Source organism: Myotis daubentonii, chromosome X (assembly GCF_963259705.1).
Source record: "Myotis daubentonii chromosome X, mMyoDau2.1, whole genome shotgun sequence".
Taxonomy (NCBI): Eukaryota; Metazoa; Chordata; class Mammalia; order Chiroptera; family Vespertilionidae; genus Myotis; species Myotis daubentonii.
Window position 1 is genome coordinate 128,602,048 of NC_081861.1, and position 18,356 is coordinate 128,620,403.

Here is an 18,356-nt window from a genome sequence, read left to right on the forward strand (position 1 = left end):
GTATCACCTCCCCACGCCCTGAACCACCTCTCAGGTCGCGCCCTCGCGGTTGGCTCCCACGTGCCCCTCCATTCGGACACCCGCCTCCCCCACGGACCCCCATCTCCTCAGGTCTCGAGGAGTCTCGCGGCATTTCCTGGGGCGTTAGCTGAGCCACCGCGGGTGCGGGTCAGCTTCGCGCGGAGCTGGGTTCCTCCCTAGGGGGCGGTGAGGCGGGGACGCCCCAGCTCCGCAGCCGCAAGGACGCCCCGCCCCTCGCAAGCCCCGCCCCCTCCCCGCCCCCGGGCCCCGCCCCCGCCCCGGCAGCCGCTCGTCCCCGGCAGGCGGAGCCGCAGGAGCACCGCGGCGGCGAGGAGGAGGGGAGAGCTGGGTGGCGGGGCCGCGGCTGCCGGGCGCTGGGCTGGGCGGTGCTTTTTTTTTTTTTTTCGCAATTTCCACTCGCGGCGAGCAGGAAACCCGGCGCAGCCGGGCGCAGCGGGCCGCGATGCAGCAGCAGCAGCAGGAGTCGCCCCGGGGCAGCAGCGACAGCAGCAGCAGAAGCAGCAGCGGGCGGCGCTGAGCCGCCGTGGCCGTCGCTATTGAGGAGGAAGCCTGCCCAGCCGCCGCGTCCCGATCCCCGCGCCCCGGTCCCGGCGCGCCCAGACTCCCGCACCCCGACCCCCGCGCCTCGATCCCCGCGCCCGCCTCCGCCAACTTTCACGCTGCCTCGGCGGCCCGGCCCGGCTCGACGCCAATGGGTGAGTGGGGGGCCACCCGCCCCCAAGCGCCCGGTGCCCATCTAAGCCTGAGGGCGGCGCGCCGGTTTCATTCAGGACCGCAAAGCCAGGCAGGGCGTCCCGGGGTAGGGCCCCGACGGGTGACACCGTGGTGGGCGTCCTGCCTGCCTTGCGCACCCCCATTCACTCCCACTCGCGCCCACGTCCCCGAACCTCGCGGGGGCCTGGGCTGAGGACTGCGGGGGCCGGCCCGGGGTGGCTGGGCTGAGGGATGCAGGGGGTGTGGTTGGCTTTTCGGGTGGGCGGGGAGAGTTTGGTCTTGGCCATTTTCTCGCCTCCTCTGCACTGAAGACGCGGGTACCCGGAGCTGGTGGGTTCCTGCTTTGCGTGGGGCTCGTGGTGCTTGCCTCGCCCGCTGGGAGCGAAGCCGGATGCGCGGGGACTGGGGCGGCGGGGGGGCCAGGTTGCCTTTGCTGGGGGCTGGCGTGGTGGGGGGCGGGAAACGCCCCAGCACCCGGCTTGGCGTGCCATCCTCGGGTCCTGGGAGCCCCTCTTCCTGCAGGTCCTGACCCCCCTCTCAGCCTGCCTTCCTTCCTCCAGCTCAGGGAGCTATCCGCTCCGTGGTGCTCAAAGGCCACTTCCCACATCCTCTAAGTGCAGGCGGGAGGAACTGGAAACTGATCCAGTCCTCGATTTACTGATCAAACATCAGTTCCAAGTATGCAACTAACCCTTAACCCTCCCTCCCCCCACGTCCCATGTCTCATCTTATATAGACCCCAGAGCATTGGCGCCACCTTGCTGGCCAGAGGACCTGACACTTTACTGGGCAAAGGACTTGTGACTGCCTTGGCTATTAAACGTTTGGTCCACCCAGCCAATATTCTGGCTGGCAGCCAGTCTCTGTTTTTCGTGCCTCTGGCAGGTTATTTTGGGGTGTTTCTAGGCGAAGCATAAGAAGGCTGTAGATCATAATAAATTATATAATAAAGTGAGACCTTTCTGATTTGGGTAGGCTAGTCAGAAAGTCATAGGTGAGCAGTCACAGGATGCACGCAAAGACAGATGAACTGGAAAGGGGACCTTTAGCCCAGTCCGTTGTTGCCCCGCAAAGTTAAAATCCTATTTCTGGTCACTTGTCAAACACAGGTTTTCCTTTTCTCAAGTGGTGGCGATCTGATGGTCTCTCAGCTTTAGTGTCACTTTTCTCAGTGCCTTTCTCTGATCCTCTCAACCACCCCCGTCTAAAGTAGTTTCTCTGTTACCCTTTCTCTCATAGCACCTTTTCTTTTGTGTATAGCAGCATTACATATTTATTTGAGTTTGTTTAACATTTCTCTCCCCTACTATAAGCTCCATGACCATAGGGACAGAGCTATATTGCCCCGTTTTTGCTCAGCACTCTTCTGTGGTGCCTGGCATGGAGCAGGCCCTAAATAAATATTTATTAAATGAATGCATGAATGAATGAATGAAGGAGTATGAAACCTTCCTACTGTGTGGAAGACAAAACACTTAGCTCCACATTCTCATTTTGCTTTGGCACCCAATAAGATGGTTTAGTTTATTAACAAATGTATATACTTTAAAATCACCTATCACTTTAGTAACAGATTGGTTTCCTATAGGTAATGGGAAATGCTGTTTTGATCACCTTTCATTTTGGGTGGGTTGCACACACACACACACACACACACACACACACACACACACACACACAAGAAAATTAGATCCAAATGTCTTCTCCTGTGTCTGGACTGTGCTTTCTCTATCTCAGTGGGAAGAGGACTGAGTCCTATTTAAGAAGAAATGACCTGTTTATTATTCAAGTCTGAACTGTTTTCATTATCCAGAGCCATCTAAGAAAATTAGAGAGTGCTTCTGCAGTTTATAGTCCTTACATGCTTAATCTTTATTTTTTACTCTAACCATTACAAAAGATGGAGGGTAGTACAGAAAATGGTCTTCATTTTCTTTTCAGGTGTTAATACTTGAAGGCAGTAAAATTAAAATGAATGCTGTCATTTAACTCTTTAAAATGCTTATAGTGGGATTGAAGGTGTTTGTAGTAGTTTGTGCCTAGAGATCACCTACTCTTTTTTAAAGCATCTTCAGCAGTGTATTTGTGACGAAGTACAGGTATTTAACAATTGATTCTGTATGTTTTCCAATGGAGCCACCTAACAGCGCTGTTTCTGAAGCAGGTCTGTGTGTCTGTGTGTGCGTGTGCACACACACACACAAACACACACCGGCATGTGGGCACCCTTCTTCTCCATTTCCCAAGTCTTTGGTTTTCAGATTTGTTCAGTTTATCAATTTGAGACACTTGCAGTCTTACCTGGCCTGATGATTTTTCTGTTGATGGATAACACAATAAAACTGTATTATATGGTCTTTGATCTGAAAAATAACTGAAAAGTATCAAATCCCCAGCCCTGAAATGAAGCCAGTTAGTTGTGCGAGGCCCTCTGAGCTTGTGGGGAGATGCCTACAGTACCCGATACAGGGAAAGCCTCTTGTAATGACAATTGCACACATATTATTACCACCCAAATCTGTGAGTAGTGAAAGATTTGCAAGCCCAGCAAATGATTTCCGTTTAAAGAATCCCACAGTAACAACAAAGTTTGGACTGTTTTTAGCAATGTATTGTTTTGGTGGTAGACTGCTTTATGCTGAACTAAAGCGAAAATGAGTATCACGTGTTGGCCTCCACAAATAGTCTCGAGTTATAAATGGAAGAAAAGACTCTACATTTATGGCTCATGACTGTAGGTCCACCACGGCACAGGCAAACCGTCTTGGTTGTACAGACCCTGGTTGTTTCCTCTCTGACCACTTCAGTTCCTTTTGCATTGCCGATATTCTCTCATCAACTCTTATATTTGTGATTGTTTTAAAGTAGGTTGTATACAGTAGTCAATATCCATCCATTCATCTATCCATCCATCCATCCGTCCGTCCATTCGTCCAATGTTCTTGACCCCCTGCTTTGTGCCAGGCATTGTTCTAGAAACAGGTGGACAACACATGTAGACCTGCTGGCGTGGGCATCTCAGTCAAGTGCAAGAGGTAAACTTGAGTGCAGTGCTCACAACAGTATGTAATTAAAAGCCATGGCAGGTTTTGTGCAAGGAGATTAGAGAGTGGGAATCTGATTTAGGCTGCAGAGGGGTAAGCACTGAGGAGATGGTATTTGAGATGAAATCTGAAAGTTGTGTAGGAGTGTCACTTCCCTTCAGCCACACCCCCAGGAACACACCTGGAGTGGAACACGCAGGCTTTCTTCTCCTTGCAGCGAGGGAGAACGCACACCTTGGGGCACCGTGGGGCATCACAGTAAGAGGGTGTCAGGTAGGACCACATGTAGGATTGGGCCCGTATTAGGTGTTTGGGGGAGCATTTCAGGGAGCCGGCATTGCTCAGGACTAGGGGCAGGGTAATTCCATGATTGGGTGCCTTAATCAATGCCATCTGGAAGCAGGGAAGACTAGACAGAGGCTGTGATGGGGAAAGAAGCAGCAGTCACTCATTAGCCAGGATTGGGGGTTGTTTGGTGACGTTTGTGGTTTGGACAAGGTTCATGCTTTGTCTGTGTTCAGACATGATTACTGAATGGCCGTGTTTTCGTCTTGTCCCATACTGGTCAGAGTGGCCTTGTCTGTTGTTTGTGTTCTGTGCAGTTGTTTATGCGCAATAGGAAAGTGCCTGGCCAGCTTCGGGATGGCAGGGGCTGCTTTTCTCTGTCCCTGAGCTAACATTCACGTGATGAATCAGGGCAGAGGATCGGGGATGGTAGGGGAGCAGAATGGCTTTCTAGGTATATCCTGTGGCTAATTCTTGACTATCGGCTAGCTCTAGTCCTGGGACTGTTTTTCAACTTTAAGCAGACTGGACAACTGCAATGCTATGCCAGGGGCAGAGCCCCAGAGGAAAGCAGAACAAGCTGCTAAGAAGCATGAAGTCAGGGCCACTCTAAGCGGGAAAGATGCAGGGCAGGAAAATATTAGACCCCTTTCAATGTGAGAGGAGGAGTCTCTACTTTGGTGGTTCTCGGAGTGTGATATGATGGATACGAGAAACCAGCAGCATCAACCTCCCCTGGGATCCCATTAGAGACAAATTCTCTGGCCCCCAACTCTGACCTACTGAATCAGGAACTCTCTGAGTGGAGCCCAGCAGTCTGTGTATTAATGAGCCCTCCAGGTAGTTCTGGTGCAAGCTCAAGGTTGCGTCCAGAACCTCCTTGCCTTGCAGTTGAGAAAGCTGAAGTGTAGTGTATGTGGGTCCCTGAAGAGTACATGGGCATTTTGGTTGTAAAGTAAGATGCTGTTGTGCCCTGGCCAGTGTGGCTCAACTGGTTGAGTGTTGCCTTGTGCACTGAAACGTTGCCGGTTCAATTCCTGGTCAGGGCACACGCCTGGGTTGCAGGTTTGGTCCCTGGTTGGGGTGCATAAGGGAGGCAACAGATTAATGTTTCTCTCTCACATTGATGTTTCTCTCTCCCTCTCCCTTCCTTTCTCTCTAAAAGTAAATTAAAATATATTTTAAAAAATGACTCCTCCATCCATGACAGAAAGGGGAAAAGGCTAAACAACAGCACATGTGAAAACATTTTTTTAAAAAAAGATGCTGTAAGTGACGTGTGACTTTAGTTAGAGGAGAAAAATATGCTCCTAGTTTCGAACAAACCTCTCATGGAGTTATTAGGAAAGTACAGTGTTGATTCTTTTGTGAATCCAGTCCAAGCCAGACCTCCAACACCTGGGCATTAGTAATACTAGCTGGCCCATCTCATTGCTAGTTGCTTGGACTTTTATCAGAGGATCACACAGGTTTTTCCTATCATCCATCTTTCCCCTCCACTTTATTTATTTATTTATTTATTTATTTATTTATTTATTTATTTATTTATTCCAACGGAGCTCCCTGTCCAGGGCCTATTTTAACCATTTTTAAGTGAATAGTTTAGTGCCATTAAGTACATTCACAATGTGTGCATCCCTCCATCTTTAAAGGGGATAGTAAAAATAGATTATTAGGCCTGGCCAGTGTGGTTCAGTGGTTGGGTATCAGCCCTGGGAACCAATAGGTCACCTTTTTTTTTTAACATATTTTATTGATTTTTTTACAGAGAGGAAGGGAGAGGGATAGAGAGTTAGAAACATCAATGAGAGAGAAACATCAATCAGCTGTCTCCTGCACACTCCCTACTGGGTATGTACCCACAACCAAGGTACATGCCCTTGACTGGAATCGAACCTGGGACCCTTAAGACCGCAGGCCGATGCTCTATCCACTGAGCCAAACCGGTTAGGGCTAGGTCACCGGTTTGATTCCCTGTCAGGGCACATGTCTGGGTTGTGGGCTCCATCCCCAGTAGTGGATGTGTAGGAGGCAGCAGATCCATGATGTTTCTCTCTCATCAATGTTTTTATCTCTCTATCCCTCTTCCTTCCTCTCTCTCTAAAAATCAATAAAAACATAAAAAAATAGATTGTTAGCATTATTATGGGTTTTTATATTTGTTTGTGATTTTCTATACCTGGGACCTGTATTATTTCCTAATTGCTGCTATAACGAATTACCACAAACAGTGACTTAAAACAACATAAATTTATTATCTTACCATTCTGGGGGTCAGAAGTCTAAAATGGGTCTTGCTGGGCTAAAGTCAAGATGACAGCAGGGCTGTATTCTTTCATAGGAGAATCCCTTTTCTTGCTTTTTCCATCTTCCAGAGTCTGCCCACATTCCTGACCTGGTGGCCCCCTTCCATCTTCCAAGCCAGCAATGGCCAGTCAAGTCTTTCTGATATCATATCACTCTGATACTGACTCTTCAGCTTCTCTCTGCCACATTTAAGGAGGGCAGGGACTGCGTCTGCTTGGTTATTGTGGCCCTCAGCCTGGCACATGGTAAGCCTAAAATGAATACTTTTGAGGTAATTATTATTCCTCCCCTTCTGGTTAACTTCACCCAGGTCTGTTTTAGACACCTCAAACAGAGCATGTGGTAAATTGAGCTCAGCATTTCCCTTCCATGGTATTTGTCCTGACTCTTTTATTCCCCATTTCCTTGAGGGTATTACCACCTTTCCTGTCACCTCCATAGTAATCTGCTTTTTGCCTTACTTCTTCTTCCTTCTCCTCTCTCTCAGCCCTTCCCAGTACACAGTCAAGCCCCAGATGTTTCTGGAATTAGCCCCATGTATCTACCATTCTGCAGCTGCTTTAGATCCTTAATAGAGCCTTTGTGAAGTCCAGCAGCCACCCAAGCTTTTTCTTGCTCTATGTTCATTCAGGCTGAGCCTTCCCCCATGTACTTGCCCTGATGGAAAATGATTTCACTCTCTTCTCTGCCTTGTAGTTTCTCTGTATTAGTTTCTTGATGCTGTAACAAAGTGCTACAAGCTCAGTGGCTTCAAACAACATCAGTTAGTAATCTTGTACTTCTGGAGGTCAGAGGTCCAAAATGGGGTGTGCTGGGTCAATATCAAGGTGTCAGCAGGGCTGCTTCCTTCTGAGGCTCTGGGGAAGAACCCACTTCCTCCAGCTGCTAGAGCTGGCCTGTGTTCCTTGGCTTGTGGCCACATCACGCTAACCTCTGCTTCTGTGCTAACATCTCCTCTCTTACTCTGACCCTCCTGCCTTCCTTTTATAAGGACTGCTGTATTAGATTGGGCTCATCTGGATAATCCAGGATACCCTCCTCATATAAAAATCCTTAACTTAATTACATCTGCAAAGACCCTTTTGCCATGGAAGATAGCATAGTTATAGGTTCTGGGGACTAGGGTGTGATCTTCGGGGGACTATTATTCAGCCTAGTGCACCCCTCATTCATTTTTTGAGGCTTGTCCCAAAGGTTGCTGTACAACACTTCATCTTGTATTAAGTCAGTTCATCTCTGACTGGGTGTTCCCAACTCCATTGCCCAGACTCATTGCCTGGCATATGGTAAGTGCCCTATGTTGACAAATGAATGAATGAATGAATGACCCTTCACTCAAGTGCAGTTGCAACTCACAATTCTCCAAGGTATTGGTTACCAGGAGGTGTGTGCAGTTGTGGAAAATTCCCCAAGCAGAGCCTGCTGACAAGGTCTGCTTGCTGACAGTTCAAGGTGGCCTGCTCTGCCATGGATGAGAAGGATACCACCACATGTGTCGCATGACTTCAACAAAGAATGGCCAGTTTTAAGATAGAAAATTCTCTCTGGAAGTGGTTCTCAACTGGGGGCAATTCTGCCCTCCAGGGAGCCATTTGGCAATGTCTGGAGACACTTGGTTGTCACAGCTGGTGGGGGGAGGGCAGTCTAACTGGCATCTGGTGGACAGAGGCCAGGGACACTGCTACGCATCCTATAATGCACAGGACAGCCCTCACCACAGTATTCTGGTCCAAATGTGGGGGAAGCTGGCTCTGAGTGTTACACAGATGGCTGGAGCCCCATTTCCCTCCTTCAATACCAGCCGCTCTGGAACAGAAGGTTTTCCTCTGTAGCCACAGCCTTTGTTTTATGAATGAACCATGAAGTCACTGGGGAACAGGACTCTTTGGCACTCTTTCACCATTTTGTTCCTTGAGTAGAAAGTGTCTTGATACAGTGCTTGCCCCTCTTCTGTCAATAGCTAGGTCTTGAAGTTGTTGAACTTATTTGTCTCATGTTTGGCTCCCCTGATGTTTTGCTTTCCTAGTGGGATGTGCTTATATGCCAGGTGACAGATGATGGGTCCTTCTGCCACTCACTCATTGGTCCTGGGAACTGAAAGGCTGGAAGGGTCCTTGGCCGTCATGGCCTGCTCCATCAGATGATGAAACTGAGATTCAGAGAGGCAAAGTGACATGGTCCTCTTTCAAAATTCAATGCCCTTGCAATATGAGAGAACTAGCAATTTATGTTGGTGCTCAGTGCTCAGTATATGTCAGGCTCCTGCTTCCCCCAGTGAGGAGGCTCTTTCTATAGGCTATTTCCCTGGTAAGTTTTTTTAAGCAACTTTATTGAGATATAATTCACACATCTTACATTCGCCCATCTAAAATGTGCAATTCAGTGGTTTTTGTTATATTATTTTTAAAATTATGGCAAATATATATATATAACAAAATTTTCAGTTGTAACCATTTTCAATGTATTGATGAGAGAGAGAGAGAGAGAGAGAGAGAGAGAGAGAGAGAGAGAGAGAGATTTGTTGTCCCACTTATTTATGTATTCATTGGTTGATTCTTGTATGTGCCCTGACCAGGAATTGAGCCCGAAACCTTGGCGTATCTAGGTGATGCTCTAACCAACTGAGCTACCTGGCCAGGGCCCATTTTAAACCATTTCAAGTGCATAATTTAGTGCAATTAAGTACATTCACAATGTGTGCAACCAGCACTGCTATCTATTTCAAACACTTTTCATCACTTTCTTGGTAACTTAAGGATTAGAATCTGTGTTTTCTGGGGGATCCTGGACCACCCAGCCATCTTGGAGCTGTTTCCCAGTTAAGAAACTAAAGGGATGGGGAAAGGGGGAATATGGTGGTGTTTCTTAGTGTTTTTGGTTGATGTTTCCTTTAAGAGGTACTTTATTTTTGCTCTGTCCCTCCAGGTGACCTCCCTTGGTTACATCCCTTTCATCATGTGGGGGAATTTTGAATGTTTCTACATCCTAAAGCTTTAGTGAATTAGTTACTTGGGTAACTTCTTTGGCAATTACTGGGGTTCATTAAGGATATTTCAATCATGGCAGAAAAGCGGCCAATGCCTTCACATGTGGAGGGTTGATGGAGTCCACGTATCTTCACTGAAATCCCTTTAGTTGGCAAAGGTACACTGGCCATGTGGTTGGTTAGTTTTTAACTTGATTGCTATTTTCTGGATAAATATCTGTCAGGCAGATCTATGGTTTTCATCAGGGGACACTTTAATAAAGCAAAATGTAACTGATGGACCTTACTTCACTGATAAGCTGTATCTATTTAACCTCAGGAAGAACAAACAACAATGACAGAAATATTCCTGATATTTGTCCTCACTGAACTGTATTCAGTTGGCAAGAAAAGTCCAGTAAAGGCCTTAGCTGATTTCCTTCCAGTGGCCAGGGAGGTGGTGGGGCCGCAGCAGGAGGCTGGCCTGTCCACAGGTGTGGAGGACAGAGTGGCATTAGGTGTTATTCAGTTCACACTGCTGTTTCTTCCTCTGTATCCTGGATTAAATACTATAATTATTTAGGTGCCCATTGATTCTCTTTTTGCATAACAAACTTAAGTCCTTAAACACTCAAATTCAGCACGCATAGATTGTTTAAATCATCACCCCCTTAAACACCAGTGCTGCGTTTTTGCCAGGTTTTTCTGGACTGTTCTAGACTTGGAAGACTCGGGGCCCTGTTCTAGGTCTGATCCTCTGGGGCTGCACCAGTTTTATCCATCACACACCCACTCCCCATGTGAAAAGTCTTTAATTAGCTTAGTGTCCTCTCTAATTATTCCAGCTAGCTATTATTTGTGTGCCTGGGGCTAGAAGGAGGTGCTGAATCTTGCTTTGGAGCATGACTGGAAAAGGCCTTCTGGCTCTGCTCTGCCTTCCCCTTGGCCAGCTTCTTCATCAAGCTCCATTTCCTTCACCAGACTGTCCCGGATGCTGCCTTCTGGGTGAAATTCATCTCACACCAATGGCTCCAGAAACGGGCTTTGCCTTTCTCCCATTTTGATCATTAAAACACCCAAACCCAAAAGCCTCTTCACAACAAACAAAATGGGACAGTGTGTCACCACTTAATTAGCAATTTCTCACCGTTCCTTTGTTCTCAATAAAATATTAGATGAAGAACCCAGGTGTCAACCTAAGTCTGTCAGTTAGCTCAGCAGTGACACCTAAAGCAGGTTGGGCAAAGTAAGTGTGTGTTAGTTTGATGGGGAATTTTTTTTTTTTTAGCTTAATTGTTACCTTTGTCAGAAAAGAAAGTAATTAACGCCGGGAGGGCTTGGGGGAGAATGGGAATTGCAGGGGTGTCACCAAATGAAGGAAAACTTTGAAAGGGGAAGCAGTTCACAACATTCATCTGTTTCTTGGGCATAGAGACTGCAGCTGCTTGCCAGAGAAATATATAAACGATTCTGTAAAGTTAGCTTTTAGACTCAGTGATACATTCACGTGATTCAAAATTGAAAAGGTGGAAAGTGCTTAGAGTGAAAAGTCTCCTTCCCATCCCAGCCCAGCCCAGCCCATCCCTGCTGCTGTCCCGTGACCATCCCCAGAGGCCCTCTGTGTTTTATTTCCTGTGACTTGGTCTGGGCAGATCTCATGAATATACCAGAAGACAGGTGTTTCTGTTATTTTCCCCTTCATTTTACCACCTGATTAGTTCATAGTGGGAGAACCCACATCTAGCTGGCGATTTTCCCTTGGGAACATCCAGTTGTGGCTGAGGGACAGGTGTATTTGGGAAGAGTTCTGTAGAAGATTCTGCTGTGTACTGTGTCTCAGCTGATCTGAGTCTTAACTGGTAAAAACTTTGTCCTGGATCTTAACTGAGCTAGATCTTGCTTCTGAACTGAGTTCGGAAGTGTCTTCCCACATTCACGTTGTATGTGTAGTAAGGACTTACTTCAAGTGAAGAAGCCAAACAGAGCCTGCTAATGCCCTAATACAGGGCATTCATTCCAGGGCCAAAGGGCCTCTCATGCAACCCAAGGGCCCCAAGAGCCTTGGAATGGGCTGCCCACCCGATGTGTCCTCTGGCCATTCCCCTGTCCCTGTCCCCTTTCTTCTCTGTGTGCTGCCAGCATGGCTCAGTGGATGAGCATCAACCTCTGAACCAGGAGGTCACGGTTCGATTCCCAGTCACAGCATATGGCCTGGGTTGCGGGCTCGATCCCCATTGGGGGGTGTGCAGGAGGCAGCCGATCAATGATTCTCTCTCATCATCCATGTTTCTATCTCTCTTTCTCTCCTTTCCTCTCTCTGAAATCAATAAAAACATTAAAAAAAAAAGAGTGACTTGTTTCGGTCCCAGTTTCAAATTCTCATTAGCAAGTCTCTGAGCCCACTGGAGTCAATGTCACCCCCTGGGATACACAGTTGGCTGCTCCACGCCCACAGCTGTGATGGGAGGATGCACCCAGTTCTGAGATGTGTAAATGTTTAAGGAGGGCCTACTTGGTGCCAGGTGTATACCAGGTGCTGAGACACAGGGTGACCCAAAGGAAGCCCTGCCCCCTGGAGCCATGCTGTGAGATGGGATGCTGGTGGCCCACTTTTGGGGCAGGCACCATAAATGAGGAAGCTGGAAAGCCTTAACTCAGAATACCTGAGAGTGCCCTGTGCCCGTTTTTTCCTGGCTTTCTCTTGACAAAGGGGTGATTGGTGATTCGAGGATGTTCCCTCTTCAGAGTCATTTTCACTAGGTCCCTTGAGGAAGGGCTCCTGCAGCGACATGCACAGTTGTGCTTCTGAGTAAATAATAGGGTTATTTATACCCTTTGAGACCTTGAATTGTGTAACTGAACTCGGGTTCTCCTTTTGAGTTGGCTGCGCTTAAAAAAATGTGGATGTGACTTTGGCGGCACTTTGGTGGCTGGGTGATGATAGCACGCTGTGGGGGTGGGGTACAGTTGTGACATTGTCTGGCCCTTTTAGGGAACCTGTGGGTTTTTAAATGGAGGAAGAGATGAAGACATTGTGAAAAACAGCCACTGCCTGGCGGAGAGATGTAGGGAAAAGGGGGTAGGGGATTGTCCCTCTAATATCTGGCTTCCTGCCTTTCCCCAGCCTCAGTGCCTTCTCTCATCTCTCTCTTAGCTTCTCTTTGTTCCCTCACTCCATCTCTCATCCTCACTCCCCTCACACCTTCCCTCTATGTACCCTTCCCTACTTCTCTCCCCCATCCTCTCTTCATCCTCTCATCCCATCTCTCTCCCCTCAGTCCCTCCCACACACCTCTTTATTCCCACTTCCTTTCTCAATTAAACCTTTTTCCTCCTCCCCTCTCTCCTCACTGCCTATCTCTCCCCTCACTATACCCCCTCCCTCTATCCACCCTCTCTTAATCCTCCCTCCCTCATGCTCTCTCTCTCCTCCCCTTCCCCTCAGCACCTCTCTTTTGTGTCCAGTTTTCCCCTGCCCCTCTTTCCTTCATTCTCCTTCTTCCTCACCCTTCCTCTCCCATCCCTGTGTCTGCACCCCTTCTCCTTTCCCACAGCGCTTCTCCTCCATATCCACCCTTCTACACACTTTCCTCCACACCACCTGCCTTTCCTTCCCCTTCTTACTAAGCTCCTCTTCTTCCTCCCTCTTTTCCTACCCCTCTTCTTCCCCTTCCCCTCCTCATCCCCCTCTGTCCCCTAACTCTCCCTCTCCTTCAGCCCCTCTCTTTCCCTCATAGCTTCTCTCTCCTCTCCCATCCTCTCATCTCTCCCCCAATCCCTCTGTCTCCCATTGTCTCTCTCCCCTGAACCCTCTCCCACTCTGTGGTCTCTTCCCTCTTCTCTCTCTTCCTCTCTCAACACTCCCTCTCTTCCTTTCTCACACCCTTCCCAGTTCTCTGTGCAGTATTGCCCCAGGCCTCAGCATTTGCTACTGATACCACCACCTCCTTTGCTCAGTAAATAGTACGGTAGCCCATGGAACTAGATGAAGCTCTCATTTATAATGTGCAATCTAAGGTCAGTATGGCCACATGAGGATGTGTGGTCCCTGAGGAAGAGAGATCCTTTGGGGAATGTGTCCCTATATGCACCTCTAGGAAGGGCTCCTGCTACCCTTCCTGCTACAGGGCAGGAAGAGCTGGGGACTGGGGTGTCCAGCATGGGAGATCTCCCCAGCCCACAGCCTCAGGTGGCCTCTTTAAGAGCTGCTCCCTACTGGTGAGGAGATCTGTCCCTGAGTGAGGGTCTTAACAGAGGAGAGAGGGCCTTGTCTTTCCCAGATGCTTGGGTACTGTAGAATAAGCATTTTTGGGCCCCCCCAGGAGGATGCGACATAGTAGAAAACTTTATTTCCATGGAATTACACCCCTGGGTTTCCGGAGTCCCATTTCCCTTAGTCCAGTCATAGAAGAAGTGTAGCTGGGGCTTCAGCAGAGCTAAAATCAGAGCCAGGGTCCAGAGTTTCCTTTCCATGTTGGAGCAGGGTCCAGTCCGCATCAGGCTAGCTTAGCTTTGTTTCCCACTGCAGTCCATTAGTCCATTGTGTGTGGGGTCTACATAGCCAAGGGCCATAGGTGCAAAGCAAGGAAGCCAAGAGCGAGCCAATAGCACAAGAGTGGGGAGCAACAAGAGAGAGAGTGCTTCTTTGTTTAGGAGATTATCTATCTCAAACTTTTGTGCCCTTGCAGTGGCCACGCCCATTCTGGCCATGATTCTGTTCCCAGGTGTGATTGACAAGCACCTTTCCTATGTCACCCCAACTTTATTGGACATGTGTCTGTCTTTCCTTTGTCCAGTCCCCTCCCCCCAGCGTTTTGCAGGGAGTAGGCTGGTGGTTCCCTGGGGAGTGCAAAGCTGTAGCTTCCTGGTGAAGCTGCCCAGGTGACATGCCTATAGTGTCTGGCCTTTCCTTTGCTCCTTTCCTATTATTAATAACTAGCTAATTACAGTGGTATCAGTGGGAGGGATGGGTTTTTTTCTTCTAGATCCAATGTTTTCTAACCTTAAAATGGTTTTTATTATAAATATATAATGGCAACATTATAGAATTTAAAAAATAGGAAGCAGGAGAATTTAAATTGAACAGCCATATGGTACCTCAATACAACCACTATGGCATATGTCTTTTCAGGCTTTTTACTGTATACTTATGGATATATGTACATGTATTATAATATATATATATATATATATATATATATATATATATATATATATATGTAATTGTGGATCCTGGTGTTTGTTTGTTTTTTTTCTCTTCATAGTCATCTTCAAAGACAGCGTTTTTAGTAGCTCAATATTTGGGTTCATGAATCTTTTTTTTTTAAAATATATTTTATTGATTTTTTACAGAGAGGAAGGGAGAGAGATAGAGAGTTAGAAACATCGATGAGAGAGAAACATCGATCAGCTGCCTCCTGCACATCTCCCACTGGGGATATGCCCGCAACCCAGTACATGCCCCTGACAGGAATCGAACCTGGGACCTTTCAGTCCGCAGGCCGACGCTCTATCCACTGAGCCAAACCGGTTTCGGCGGGTTCATGAATCTTATGTAACCATTTTCCTACCATTTGAGCATTTAGGTTGCTTCTATAATGTTGATAGTATAAGTAATGATATGATAGACATCATTTTCCTTTTTATCTCTTAAGGGAATCAGGTTGTAGGCAGGGTGACATTTCATATCCATCCCATTTTTTTTTTTTTTTTGCTCCACATAGATTCTATTTAGAGTTGAGAACTGGGAGAAGAGAGAGGGTGCATCCTGTCCCCTCCCTGGGGCCTGGAAACAGCCTGGGAAGGGACAGAAATCATTTCCCACAGATGCCTAGGGATCCCCAGGAGCCCCTGGTGACCCCCTGGATCACCTGCCAGACTGTAAGGGTGCTGGTGGTGCTATCAGCTGCAGCTCAGGCAACTGGAAGGCATTTGTGTGTCCTCTAGGATGCCCCCTGCTGAGAAATCTTGAACCTTCACGCAGGGGAGGTAGTCACTCAGGTGTGCAGTGATGCAGAAATACAAGGTGGGGCAAAAGTAGGTTTGCAGTTGTGAATGCAGGAAACATAGTTGATTCTTGTTGTATTATTAGTAATTAATTACTGTAAACCTACTTTTGCCCCACCCTGTATACTGTGCTTCAGAAATTCTTGGTGGTTTGGGGTGCAACCAGCTGCTACTTGCCCCTTAAAGCAGCGGCTCTCAACCTGTGGGTCGCGACTCCTTTGGCGGTCGAACAACCCTTTCACAGGGGTCGCCTAAGACCATCCTGCATATCAGATATTTACATGACGATTCATAACAGTAACAACATTACAGTGATGAAGTAGCAACAAAAATAATTTTATGGTTGGGTCACAACATGAGGAACTGTATTCAAAGGGCCAGAAGGTTGAGAACCACTGCCCTAAGGGAATTGGTGAGACCTCAGAGGGACCAAAGTAAAGAACTGGGAAGGGATGAGAGAGAGAGAGGGCAGGCCTCTAAGGAAATAAAGGTACCTGTTCTAGGATTAGAAGGCTGGGAAGGGGAGGGGAGGTTGCAGCATTTAACTTGGGGAACTGTTTGGTCACACCTGTGGAGAATGCTCTCTGGATAGTATTGTAATGGCCACAGGTGGCACTTGGCTAGAGCAGGAGGTGTAAGTGGCCCTAGAGCTGGATAGAATCTCAACTCTGCTGTTTACCAGCAGGACCCACTCCCCCACCCCCACAAGTTCCCTAATCTCTGCATGATCATTCTTCTCACTACTAAGTGAGAATAATACTCACTAATTAATAGGGTTGTTATGGGTATTAAATGAGTCTTCTGTAGTGAATTTAGAATAGCACCGGGTACGTAGTAAGTGTTCAATAAATGCTAGGTATGATCAGCAAGGTCAGAGGGTGGTAGAACTTGAAGGGCTATGTTTGAGAGCCTGGGACTCCGTTGCCAAGGGAGATTTGAGACCCTTTTCAAATATGGGAGCTCCAGCGCCAGGGATTGTCCAGGATCAGAGCTTTGGCGCTTGCCTTCCCCCGCCTCACTCTTCTGATCAGGGAAATCCACGCTCCTTGATAGGGGAGCCCTGGTCCCTGGATCCTCGGGCTCGTCCCCATCTCCCGCGCGCCTCCTCAGGGCCTCCCTGCCCTGCTCCACACCTGTCAACCATCCTTGCAGCCTCCCTGTGGCCCAGCCCCCTGCCTCAGAGGCAACCCTCTGGTGCCTGAGGTCGTTGCTCCCGGTGTCTGGCGTCTCCCCCGCTGCTGCTCTGGTAAACAAAACCCTATCGTTGGAGCAGCCCCGCGGGGGGGGGGGGGGCGGGGGGGGATGCCCTGGGGCAGCCAAGGGGCGATGGTGGAGGCCCTGGCGGCAGCGGCTGGCGGCTCAGCTTTGTTTTGAATAGATGAAAACTTTATATATATATATATATATATTTTTATTGATTTCAGAGAGAAAGGGAGAGGGAGAGGGAGAGAGAGATGGAAACATCAATGATGAGAGAGATTCATGGATCCACATGTGCCCTTGACCAGAATTGAACCTGGGACCCTTCAGTCCGTAGGCCGACGCTCTATCCACTGAGCCAAACCGTCTAGGCCATATCCATTCTTCGTCTTCATAGCCTCCAAATGACTGGAATGGTGCATGTGGAATGATAACCAAGAGGAGTTTGGTCCATGGGACTTCTTACATGTGGATCGGCTGGGTACCTGCTGTTCTTTTGTTTGCTTTCAGTGTTAGTTCAAGAAACTGTATGCTTATATGGCTTATCATCCCTTCTATACAGTGTGTGTGTGTGTGTGTGTGTGTGTGTGTGTGTGTGTGAGAGAGAGAGAGAGAGAGAGAGAGAGAGAGAGAGAGAGAGAGAGATCCCTGAAGAAGACTGCTTGTATGTAGGGGGGTTCACAGTTCACATTCCACAACACTACCTAGTTCAGTGTGGCATTTTGAGATGATTAATCCATCCAGGTTTAGTGCTCAGGTGTGAGGTTAGGTGATGCACAGTGAAAGATGAAACCCTTGGGGATTTGGTTTCTTCTCTTCTCTTTCTTTTTCCCTTCCCTCTTTCCTTTTACTCATTCCCTGACTGGCATTTAAAGGAACCTTGTTTCCCAGACCTTAAAGTAAATTGTGCTGAGGCCCTGGGTACTCAATGTGACTCCATATTGGGCTGGGATATGGTTCCAAGTCCCATGTTGAAAAGTCATGGCTGAAATAGCCTTCCTGTGGTTTCCGAGCTTAGCTTTGTGTCATGATCATACACTCCCCTAAAAAAACTGTGCTTTTAGCTTCAAAGGGCACCAGGTAATCCCAGGATCCAGGCTGGAAGAAGCATCTCAAAGTGTTGCCTCTTGATGCATGTTTCGTTAATGGACAGCATTGTGTAAAGTATTCGCTCCTCACCCACCAAGGGTGTGTCAAATGTTAGTTCATGTACCTGGAAAAAATTAGTTGAATATTTATGATGCCCTCCCTGGGGCAAGTCTTTGTGAAAGTTCTAAACTCCATGATAATACATATTAGAAAGCACTGGTAGCTAACTTGTACCATATACTTTCTCCCTTTGTTACATTTTCAAATTTCCAGCAAAACCAGCCTGCACTAGTATGACAAATGAGAAAGTTGACTCAATACTGCTGTATATTGGAATTCAATTAAATTCTACGAGTGTTTATTGAGTGACTGTCAAGTGTAAGATATGATAACCAGAGGAGCTCAAAGATAGCTAAAGTTCCACTCCATGGCACATTTTAGTTCACTTTCATTTCCCTATGTGGGGAGACTATGATGTGATCATTTCATGAACCACACAATGAAATGAGCAGTTAAGCCAAAGGGTGTTTATTGGAACCAGTTCTGTTTATCCAGAAAGAAGATGAAGCATCAACCTGAGGAACACACGTCAAATTAGAAGACAACTTTCTGAGCTACAACTATGTTTATTTAGTTTCTGAAACTCCCTCCTTACTGGAGGTCTAGAGAAAAACCAAGCAGAATAACAGGGTTTCTCAAGTCAG

The 18,356-nt window shown here is 47.6% G+C and overlaps 1 protein-coding gene across 2 annotated transcripts in view; it reads left to right on the plus strand.

Annotated features, from left to right (window-relative positions):
• The first annotated feature begins 413 nt into the window (after positions 1-413).
• SH3KBP1 (SH3 domain containing kinase binding protein 1) overlaps positions 414-18,356 on the plus strand; it is a 328,918-nt gene continuing 310,975 nt past the window's right edge. The window contains exon 1 of one of the 2 annotated variants that reach the window (XM_059680558.1): positions 414-737. In XM_059680558.1, coding sequence (XP_059536541.1) covers positions 734-737 — 4 coding nt within the window. In that variant the 5' untranslated portion in view covers positions 414-733. The remainder of the gene's footprint in view (positions 738-18,356) is intronic. The other variant, XM_059680554.1, reaches the window with a different exon arrangement.